Source organism: Ranitomeya imitator, chromosome 2, assembly GCF_032444005.1.
Source record: "Ranitomeya imitator isolate aRanImi1 chromosome 2, aRanImi1.pri, whole genome shotgun sequence".
Classification (NCBI taxonomy): domain Eukaryota; kingdom Metazoa; phylum Chordata; class Amphibia; order Anura; family Dendrobatidae; genus Ranitomeya; species Ranitomeya imitator.
In genome coordinates, this window is record NC_091283.1 from 628,993,365 (window position 1) to 629,005,417 (window position 12,053).

General features: G+C 42.8%; 1 protein-coding gene across 1 annotated transcript in view; it reads left to right on the top strand.

Moving 5' to 3' along the window:
- The first annotated feature begins 415 nt into the window (after positions 1-415).
- Positions 416-12,053, top strand: part of LOC138665273 (oocyte zinc finger protein XlCOF6-like) — a 36,080-nt gene continuing 24,442 nt past the window's right edge. The window contains exons 1-2 of the mRNA XM_069752601.1: positions 416-461; positions 547-670. Of these exons, the coding sequence (XP_069608702.1) occupies positions 586-670 (85 nt within the window). The 5' untranslated portion in view covers positions 416-461; positions 547-585. The remainder of the gene's footprint in view (positions 462-546; positions 671-12,053) is intronic.

A 12,053-nucleotide genomic window follows, 5' to 3' on the forward strand; every position in this document is an offset into this window, starting at 1 on the left:
CCATAGCAACAATGACAACGCACAGTTATCAATTGCATAAGTGCGTTTGGTATTAGTTTGCATATGCCATAGCACCAAAGAAGTGTTAATTACCCATTTAGAGTCTCAGCAGCATGCCAGCGTTTATCGCCAATATGTGTTTCACGTATGTAGCTTCATCAAGGGGCTTTTAAATGTATGGAGCTTGACATCAAGGAATTGATGAGGAGTGTGTGGCAGGTAATTATTATTTTACTTAGGGGAAATCTGACTTCACTAAATTTTTTCTTTAATAATAAAAGTTGAAGTTTAAAAATGTATTTAGTGATACTTATCAATTTCTCTCATTACACAGGATTACAAAAAAAAGACATTTCGTGAGTGTGTGACCTCCAGCACCTTTCTCATTTGTCAGCAAGTGAAACCATGGACTGAAGACCCTGGACCTTGCCAACAAGATCATTGATCTTCTGACTGGAGAGGTGAGTGATGCTGGGAATACTAGGACGTTGTACAGTAACACAAGGGATGATGTGTCTGGATGATGACTGTATCATTGTGTGTCAGGTTCCTATAAGGTGTCAGGATGTCCCTGTCCATTTCTCCATGGAGGAGTGGGAGTATGTAGAAGGACTCGAGGAACAGTACAAGGATGTCATTATGGAAAACTACCAGTCCCACACACCACAGGGTAAGGAGATACATTTCTATTAAGTGTCTATTCTAACTCCATCATGCTAGCTGACATCATTGTTTAGCCGGGGTCACACTTGCGAGAGCAATGCGGAAAACTTGCACGAGTCTCTCATCAATACCCGGCACTCGGGACCGGAGTGTGCGGCTGCATGTGTTTCTATGCAAGTGAACACTACGGTTCCGAGTGACGGCGGCAGTGCCGGGTATTTATGCGAGAGACTTGCGGGAGTTATTCGCATTGCTCTCGCAAGTGTGACCCCGGCCTAAGTTTGTGGCTAGTGCTGGGAGACTGAACAATTATATGCCTGTTTTAGTCATTGGACAAGGATAACCAAGGCTGGAACCCGGCTTTTGGAAATCAACCCTGGCTCAAGACAGGCAAGCAAAAAAAAATAAAAGAGAAAGTTGTTTCTGATTGAAAATCAGCAAAAACAGTCAGCAGAACAAACACTATATTGTATAAGCTAAGGCCTGATGGTGTCTGATTAGAAAAAATACCCCTAAAAAATTACTGTCTATACTTGTTCATCCTGATTTAAATGATATATATTCAACCCCTTAACCCCCCCCCCCCCCCAACCAACCTGTTTTCACCTGCCTGACCAGGTCACTTTCTTTCAATTCTGACCAATGTCACTTTATGGGGTTATAACTCTGGAAGACTTCAACATCTCCCAGTGATTCTGAGATTGTTTTTTTTTTGTGATATGTTGTACTTCATATTAATGGTGCATTTTGGTCAGTAATGATTTGCGTTAATTTATGAAAATATAACAAATGTGACAAAACGAGTGAATTTTTTGCAATTTTCAAAGTTTTTAATTTTTATGCCCTGAAACCAAATAGTTACATCATACAAATTAGTTAATAAATAACATTTAGAAGTTAGAATGGTTAAAAGTTTATCAACAATTTCTAAGTTTTCAAAAAAAAAAATTACATAACTAATATTTTAGGGATTACAATTCATTTGAAGTAACTTTTAGGGGCCTATGTGACAGAAAATACCCAGAAGTATCATTATTTTCAAATTCAAACCCCTCAAAATACTCAAAACCATGTTCAAGAAGTCTTTTAACCCATAAGGGGCTTCACAATACTTAATTAAATGAAAAAATAATTTTTTTTTTACCTCAGAAATGTTGCTTTAGCCCCAAATTTTTTTCCTTTTCCCAAGGGTAAATGGAGACAATGTATCCCAAAATATGTTGTGTGATTTCTCCCGAGTACAGCTATGCCCTATATGTGGTGGAAAAACTACTGGAATTCTGGAGCTTAATTTTGGCTGGAATAGATTGTGTATGTCTGTCACATTTGAAGAGCCCCTGCCATGCCAAAACATCAGAAACCCCCACAAGTTACCACCTTTTGGAAACTACACTTCTTGTGGAATTCATCTAGGGGTGTGAATATTTTTCTGCCCAATGATGACAGAAGTATTCTAGGATTCTTCAGGCAAGATTACCAAAGAGCCACTGTGCTCTGAAAGCTTGCAAACATATTATTTTCTGGTTTGCCAATAAAGGTATCACTCCTAGAATACTTCTGTCATCATTGGGCAGAAAAATATTCACATCGATTTTTCTGGCTAACACGGTACCACAATACAATTTGTTATTGTACATCTAGGGGTGTTGTGAGCATTTTTAACCCTCTGGCGATTCACAGAATTGTATAACATTTGACCTGAGTCATTGGAAAAATACCGTTTTTTCCACTAAAATGTTGCTTAAGCCTGAAGTTTTCAATTTTCAAGAAGGATAATAGGAAAAAAGACCATATGATTTGTTACACAAATGTGACCCTATTTTACAAACTACATCTCTCAATGAATTAATCTAAGGGTGCTGTGATCATATTGACAAGATAGGTGTGTCACAGAATTTTATACCATTGGGCAGTGAAAAAAAAAATAATTACAATTTTACAACAAAAAATTTGTTATAGCCCCAGATTTTACATTTTCACACGAGGAAATTGGTAAAATGACACCAAAATTTGTCACACAATTCCTGCTGAACGTGGCAATACCGCATATATGGATGTATAGTACTGCTTAGTAACACGGCGAGGATCGGGAGGGACAGAGTACTATTTGATTCTTGGAGAACAAATTTTCTTAGAATAGTTTTGCGGATTCCATATACCGAGCCCCTAAGTGCCAGGAGAGCAGAATCCCACCTCCAAGTGACCCCGTTTTGGAAATTATACCTTTCTGGGAACTTATCTACAGGTGTAGTGACAATTTTGACTCCATTTCCAGAAGCAAGCAGCAGTGGAGGTTGCTGAGTGAATATTGCAAATCTCATATTTAAGTGCCCATGGCATTGTGACCAGTATATTGTGTCCAGCTCATGCTTGTAGTGACACACACCTTGTGAATTAAGTGGGCTCTCACTTCTACAGAAATGTCAAATATGTGGATACAAAATGTGGTTTAGATACACTGTGGGGCTCATTGCGGTACATTTGGATTTGGGAGCACAGAATTTGCTAAATTTCTTTTGCGGGGCGAAGAGCATAGCGCTTTTCCGGAGCCTTTGTGCTACCAGTAACGTGGAAGTCACCTATATTTCCATTGATAGATTGGACCTTTGTGGGGACTTAATTTTTTTGTGGATTGAGTTGAAGCTTTTATTAGGAACATTTTACATAACATTTTGAATCACATTTATCCTGTGCTCTACGCTGAAGATTTCCATCTAAATCTCCACATAATACGAAACCACTGAGGGATCCTGTCACGGTTTTACCACGATAGGGGGCCAGAGGGCCACAGTGTCTGATTTCATGTACTTCTGCGATTAAAAGCACTTCTCTCTCATATTAACCCCTTCTCGACCTTTGACGCCACGTAGGCGTCATGAAAGTCGTGCCAATCCGACCCATGACGCCTATGTGGCGTCATGGAAAGATCGCGTCCCTGCAGATCGGGTGAAAGGGTTAACTCCCATTTCACCCGATCTGCAGGGACAGGGGGAGTGGTAGTTTAGCCCAGGGGGGGGTGGCTTCACCCCCCTGTGGCTACGATCGCTCTGATTGGCTGTTGAAAGTGAAACTGCCAATCAGAGCGATTTGTAATATTTCACCTATTAAAACTGGTGAAATATTACAATCCAGCCATGGCCGATGCTGCAATATCATCGGCCATGGCTGGAAACACTAATGTGCCCCCACCCCACCCCACCGATCGCCCCCCCAGCCGTCCGATCTGTCCGGTACACTGCTCCGGCTCCCCTCCGTCCTGTGCTCCGCTCCCCCCGTGGTCTTGTCCGCTCCCCCCGTGCTCCAATCACCCCCCCGTGCTCAGATCCAACCCCCCTGCACTCCGATCCACCCCCACCGTGCATCATCCACCCCCCGTGCTCCGATCCACCCCCCGTGCTCCGTTACACCCCCCCGTGCTCCGTTCCAACCCCCCCGCGCTCCGATCCCACCCCATGCTCCGATCCCCCCCCCTCACCCCATCATACTTACCGATCCTGCCGGGGTCCGTCCGTCCTCTCCCTGGGCGCCGCCATCTTCCAAAATGGCGGGCGCATGCGCAGTGCGCCCGCCGAATCTGCCGGCCGGCAGATTCGCTCCAAAGTGCATTTTGATCACTGAGATATAATCTATCACAGTGATCAAAATAAAAAAATAATAAATGACCCCCCCCTTTGTCACCCCATAGGTAGGGACAATAAAAAAATAAAGTTTTTTTTTTTTGTTTTTTTTTCCACTAAGGTTAGAATAGGGTTAGGATTAGGGGTAGGGGTAGGGCTAGGGTTAGGGTTTCGGTATGTGCACACGTATTCTGCTCCTCTGCGGATTTTTCCGCTGCGGATTTGATAAATCCGCAGTGCTAAACCGCTGCGGATTTATGGCGGATTTACCGCGGTTTTTCTGCGCATTTCACTGCGGTTTTACAACTGCGATTTTCTATTGGAGCAGTTGTAAAACCGCTGCGGAATCCGCACAAAGAAGTGACATGCTGCGGAATGTAAACCGCTGCGTTTCCGTGCAGTTTTTCTGCAGCATGTGTACAGCGATTTTTGTTTCCCATAGGTTTACATTGAACTGTAAACTCATGGCAAACTGCTGCGGATCCGCAGCGTTTTCCGCAGCGTGTGCACATACCTTTAGAATTAGGCTATGTGCACACGGTGCGGATTTGGCTGCGGATCCGCAGCGGATTGGCCGCTGCGGATTCGCAGCAGTGTTCCATCAGGTTTACAGTACCGTGTAAACCTATGGAAAACTAAATCCGCTGTGCCCATGGTGCGGAAAATACCGCGCAGAAACGCTGCATTGTATTTTCCGCAGCATGTCAATTCTTTGTGCGGATTCCGCAGCGTTTTACACCTGTTCCTCAATAGGAATCCACAGGTGAAATCCGCACAAAAAACGCTGGAAATCCGCGGTAAATCCGCAGGTAAAACGCAGTGCCTTTTACCCGCGGATTTTTCAAAAATGATGCTGAAAAATCTCACACGAATCCGCAACGTGGGCACATAGCCTTAGGGTTAGGGTTGGAATTAGGGTTGTGGTTAGGGTTGTGAATAGGGTTATGGCTACAGTTGGGATTAGGGTTAGGGGTGTGTTGGGGTTAGTGTTGGAGGTAGAATTGAGGGGTTTCCACTGTTTAGGCACATCAGGGGTCTCCAAACGCAACATGGCGCCACCATTGATTCCAGCCAATCTTGTATTCAAAAAGTCAAATGGTGCTCCCTCACTTCCGAGCACCGACGTGTGCCCAAACAGTGGTTTACCCCCACATATGGGGTATCACCGTACTCAGGACAAACTGCGCAACAATTACTGGGGTCCAATTTCTCCTGTTACCCTTGTGAAAATAAAAAAATGCTTGCTAAAACATCATTTTTGAGGAAAGAAAAATGATTTTTTATTTTCACGGCTCTGCGTTGTAAACGTCTGTGAAACACTTGGGGGTTCAAAGTGCTCACCACATATCTAGATAAGTTCCTTGGGGGGTCTAGTTTCTAAAATGGGGTCACTTGTGGGGGGTTTCTACTGTTTAGGCACACCAGGGGCTCTGCAAACGCAACGTGACGCCCGCAGACCATTCCATCAAAGTCTGCATTTCAAAAGTCACTACTTCCCTTCTGAGCCCCAACGTGTGCCCAAACAGTGATTTACCCCCACACATGGGGTATCAGCGTACTCAGGAGAAACTGGACAACAACTTTTGGGGTCCAATTTCTCCTGTAACCCTTGGGAAAATAAAAATTTCTGGGCTAAATAATTATTTTTGAGGAAAGAAAACGTATTATTTTCACGGCTCTGCATTATAAACTTCTGTGAAGCACTTGGGGGTTCAAAGTGCTCACCACACATCTAGATAAGTTCCTTTCGGGGTCTAGTTTCCAAAATGGGGTCACTTGTGGGGGGTTTCTACTGTTTAGCCACATCAGGGGCGCTGCAAACGCAAAGTAACGCCCGCAGAGCATTCCATCAAAGTCTGCATTTCAAAACGTCACTACTTCACTTCCGAGCCCCGGCATGTGCCCAAACAGTGGTTTACCCCCACATATGGGGTATCAGCGTACTCAGGAGAAACTGGACAACAACTTTTGGGGTCAAATTTCTCCTGTTACCCTTGGGAAAATAAAAAATTGCAGGCTAAAAGATCATTTTTGAGAAAATAATTTTTTATTTTATTTTCATGGCTCTGCGTTATAAACTTCTGTGAAGCACTTGGGGGTTCAAAGTCCTCACCACACATCCAGATTAATTCCTTTGGGGGTCTAGTTTCCAAAATGGGGTCACTTGTGGGGGGTTTCTACTGTTTAGCCACATGAGGGGCTCTGCAAACGCAACGTGACGCCCGCAGAGCATTCCATCAAAGTCTGCATTTCAAAACGTCACTACTTCACTTCCGAGCCCCGGCATGTGCCCAAACAGTGGTTTACCCCCACATATGGGGTATCAGCGTACTCAGGAGAAACTGGACAACAACTTTTGGGGTCAAATTTCTCCTGTTACCCTTGGGAAAATAAAAAATTGCAGGCTAAAAGATCATTTTTGAGAAAATAAAATTTTTTTTTTTATTTTCATGGCTCTGCATTATAAACTTCTGTGAAGCACTTGGGGGTTCAAAGTCCTCACCACACATCTAGATTAGTTCCTTTGGGGGTCTAGTTTCCAAAATCGGGTCATTTGTGGGGGATCTCCAATGTTTAGGCACACAGTGGCTCTCCAAACGTGACATGGTGTCCGCTAATGATTGGAGCTAATTTTCCATTTAAAAAGCCAAATGGCGTGCCTTCCCTTCCGAGCCCTGCCGTGCGCCCAAACAGTGGTTTACCCCCACATATGGGGTATCAGCATACTCAGGACAAACTGGACAACAACATTTGGGGTCCAATTTCTCCTATTACCCTTGGCAAAATAGGAAATTCCAGGCTAAAAGATCATTTTTGAGGAAAGAAAAATTATTTTTTATTTTCATGGCTCTGCGTTATAAACTTCTGTGAAGCACCTGGGGTTTTAAAGTGCTCAATATGCATCTAGATAAGTTCCTTGGGGGGTCTAGTTTCCAAAATGGGGTCACTTGTGGGGGAGCTCCAATGTTTAGGCACACAGGGGCTCTCCAAACGCGACATGGTGTCCGCTAACGATGGAGATAATTTTTCTTTACAAAAAGTCAAATGGCGCTCCTTCCCTTCCGAGCCTTACCATGTGCCCAAACAGTGGTTTACCCCCACATGTGAGGTATCGGTGTACTCAGGAGAAATTGCCCAACAAATTTTTGGATCCATTTTATCCTGTTGCCCATGTGAAAATGAAAAAATTGAGGCTAAAAGAATTTTTTTGTGAAAAAAAAGTACTTTTTCATTTTTACGGATCAATTTGTGAAGCACCTGGGGGTTCAAAGTGCTCACTATGCATCTAGATAAGTTCCTTGGGGCGTCTAGTTTCCAAAATGGGGTCACTTGTGGGGGAGCTCCAATTTTTAGGCACACGGGGGCTCTCCAAACGTGACATGGTGTCCGCTAAAGAGTGGAGCCAATTTTTCATTCAAAAAGTCAAATGGCGCTCCTTCCCTTCCAAGCCCTGCCGTGCGCCCAAACAGTGGTTTACCCCCACATATGAGGTATCAGCGTACTCAGGACAAATTGGACAACAACTTTCGTGGTTCAGTTTCTCCTTTTACCATTGGGAAAATGAAAAAATTGTTGCTAAAAGATAATTTTTGTGACTAAAAAGTTAAATGTTCATTTTTTCCTTCCATGTTGCTTCTGCTGCTGTGAAGTACCTGAAGGGTTAATAAACTTCTTGAATGTGGTTTTGAGTACCTTGAGGGGTGCATTTTTTAGAATGGTGTCACTTTTGGGTATTTTCAGCCATATAGACCCCTCAAACTGACTTCAAATGTGAGGTGGTCCCTAAAAAAATGGTTTTGTAAGTTTCGTTGTAAAAATGAGAAATCGCTGGTCAAATTTTAACCCTTATAACTTCCTAGCAAAAAAAAATTTTGATTCCAAAATTTTGCTGATGTAAAGTATACATGTGGGAAATGTTATTTATTAACTATTTTGTGTCACATAACTCTCTGGTTTAACAGAATAAAAATTCAAAATGTGAAAATTGCGAAATTTTCAAAATTTTCGCCAAATTTCCGTTTTTATCAAAAATAAACGCATAATTTATTGACCTAAATTTACCAATAACATGAAGCCCAATATGTCACGAAAAAACAATCTCAGAACCGCTAGGATCCGTTGAAGCGTTCCTGAGTTATTACCTCATAAAGGGACACTGGTCAGAATTGCAAAAAACGGCAAGGTCTTTAAGGTCAAAATAGGCTGGGTCATGAAGGGGTTAAACAATACAGGTTTCTATGAACAGTGCAGGGGTTATACTATTCAGCTTAGAGGCCCTGAAGCCTTCCTTCCTTCCTGCTTAGATGATCTCAGTTGTTCAGTATTGGCCAGTCATCTCTCCTACATATGCTCGCCACTGGCAATCTATCTGGATTAACAATGTTAGTCTTGTACTGCCTGATGTGAAGTGAAGGGATCGGTTGTTGGTAGAGATGTTTGGAATGTTGATCTGTGACTGTTGCTTGGTGTTTCGTCTGTGAGCAAATTCTAATTCTAGTACTAGCCCTCAAGGTATATAGAGTGAAAAAATAGTACAAATATAGTGCAAAAATATCTTTATTAATTCAATTCACTCTCAAAATTATTACGGGCATATAGCCCAAATACAAAGTACAAGACGAGTGAAAGTAGGGGGGGGACAAAACAGTTAGGCATCACAAAACACCAGAGAACCTCCACTAAACATATTAGCATAAAAAAATTGACCAGAGCAAAAAAGTGCAAATGTAATTCTCCATGAAGAGACATATAGACACCCCACTAATGTCCAATATTAAATTGATCTGATGTACAATAAAAATGTGTCTAGATAGCATGTGCGAAACAGGACCCAGGAGAAAAAAACAAATGTTCCTCTTAATGCATAGTAGGATCTGTTGCTTTCCCATGTGGGGAGGAGGGAACCCGGCAAGAGGTGAACGCACTAGCCCCGTCGCGTGTTTCGCATAGTTGGCTTCCTCGGGGGGCTGTGTGTATCACCCAAGCGTACTGAACATATAAAGCAGGGGCCGCCAGATGTATGTAATTAGCGCCACAATCCATTGCTGCACTAATTGCGGCGCATGCTCAGTGTGCCCACGGCCCCATCACACACGGTATCCAGCAATCCAGGCTGCAGCGCGGGTCAAGGAAAGCACTTACGGTGACATAAACTACCCGCGCCAAGCCCGAAGGATGCCTTCAACAACGCGATCCGACCGGGTATCTACCGTGCATGCGCACAGTGCAGCTGCCATCTTAGATATTAGAAAACAGCAAAAGGTTGAAACCAACCACAATTTTTATAAAAGCCAAGGGTACCCAAAAATATGAATGTAAATAGCACAATAAAAGGACCTAAAACATAACATTTAATATACTAGTTAAAAATGACATAACCCAATACACACAGACAAACATGTATAATACCAACAGTTGGTCAAACAGTTATCCAAGGAAATCACAGAGAAACGGTACTTAAAGCAGAAAAATACTCAAATTTACAACTGCTTCTCCTGCTAGCATGTCCTTACCCAAAGCTCCAAAAAAACGGCTGAAGGAGGGTATATAATAATGCTGCTATTTGTACCTGTGTGCTTTTGCTCAGAAATGTGACATCAAAACAGTATCATCAATTCTCACTGCATCTGCAAAAGTCACTAACACAAAAAATGCACCATAAAGCATGGAACAATCTCACCCGTTCCTGAAGAAGCCATACAAGGGATGCACTCCACCACTCAGTCATTTAGGAGATTCAGAAATTCGGTATAACACTCCATAGACCATTTCTTATTCAGGACCACCTCCCTACGCGTTACATTCCGGGAAAAGGAACTCATCAGGGGATATGAAGGTCAGGTAGCAGTCTTGTATGATGGAATACCCAGCCATCAATACTTTCTATCCTGGGTGGAAACTACAATGACGTCTCTCAGATATCAGACTTTTATGTCCTCTCATTAATTACCTGCTGGGTTATCACCAATCAGCTCCCAGCATACGGCATCCAGCAGGTGTGGATTAATTAATTACCCATAACACATGGTGCCCGAGGTTCACCGCCCGCATATGACACGTGCATACTCAATGTCCACATACATCCGGATCTCACCTCTTAGCTACATGTTTATTCATTGGTGGCGCTTCAGTAGGAGTCACTGGAACACAGCGTGACGCCCTGTGGAACGCACGCTCAGAATGCCCAATCACCGCCCCGTACAGGTCTAGGAACCTTTTCCATGCTCATAAACTTGACGGCCGTCAGATCTCCTCCATGGGCCGAATTTATGTGTCTTGCTAAAGGGGTATCTCTTTTTTTCACTATATCCCTCAAATGCTCTCCGGACTGGACCAAGGGAACCCAGTGGATGTAGTGTATATGGACTTTTCAAAAGCTTTTGATACGGTGCCACACAAAAGGTTGATGCATAAAATGAGAATAATGGGGATAGGGGAAAATATGTGTAAGTGGGTTGAGAGCTGGCTCAGGGATAGGAAACAAAGGGTGGTTATTAATGGAGCACACTCGGACTGGGTCGCGGTTAGCAGTGGGGTACCACAGGGGTCAGTATTGGGCCCTCTTCTTTTTAACATATTTATTAATGACCTTGTAGGGGGCATTCAGAGTAGAATTTCAATATTTGCAGATGACACTAAACTCTGCAGGGTAATCAATACAGGGGAGGACAATTTTATATTACAGAATGATTTATGTAAACTAGAAGCTTTTGCTAATAAATAGCAAATGAGCTTTAATAGGGATAACTGTAAGGTCATGCACTTGGGTAGAAGTAATACGATGTATAATTATGTACTTAATTCTAAAACTCTGGGCAAAACCATCAATGAAAAAGACCTGGCTGTATGGGTGGATGACAAACTCATATTCAGTGGCCAGTGTCAGGCAGCTGCTACAAAGGCAAATAAAATAATGGGATGCATTAAAAGAGGCATATATGCTCATGAGGAGAACATAATTTTACCTCTATACAAGTCACTGGTTCGACCACACTTAGAATACTGTGCACAGTTCTGGTCTCCGGTGTATAAGAAAGACATAGCTGAACTGGAGCGGGTGCAGAGAAGAGCGACCAAGGTTATTAGAGGACTGGGGGGTCTGCAATACCAAGATAGAATATTACACTTGGGGCTATTTAGTTTGGAAAAACGAAGACTAAGGGGTGATCTTATTTTAATGTATAAATATATGAGGGGACAGTACAAAGACCTTTCTGAAGATCTTTTCAATCATAGACCTGAAACAGGGGGCATCCTCTTCGTTTGGAGGAAAAAAGGTTTAAGCATAATAACAGACGCGGATTCTTTACTGTAAGAGCAGTGAGACTATGGAACTCTCTGCCGTATGATGTTGTAATGAGTGATTCATTACTTACATTTAAGAGGGGACTGGAAACATTTCTAGAAAAGCATAATGTTACAGGGTATATACACTAGATTCCTTGATAGGGCGTTGATCCAGGGAACTAGTCTGATTGCCGTATGTGGAGTCGAGAAGGAATTTTTTTTCCCCAAGGTGGAGCTTACTCTTTGCCACATGGGTTTTTTTTTGCCTTCCTCTGGATCAACATGTTAGGGCATGTTAGGTCAGGCTATGGGTTGAACTAGATGGACTTATAGTCTTCCTTCAACCTTAGTAGCTTCAAAATTTCATAGATTGCAGTAAGTTGTTCTACCTTCATTCTGTCCTAATCCCACCAATGATAAAGAACGAAAATTCCATTCCCTAGATGTAAAAAAGTGTCTTCTTAGATATATTCCAGATACTAGCCC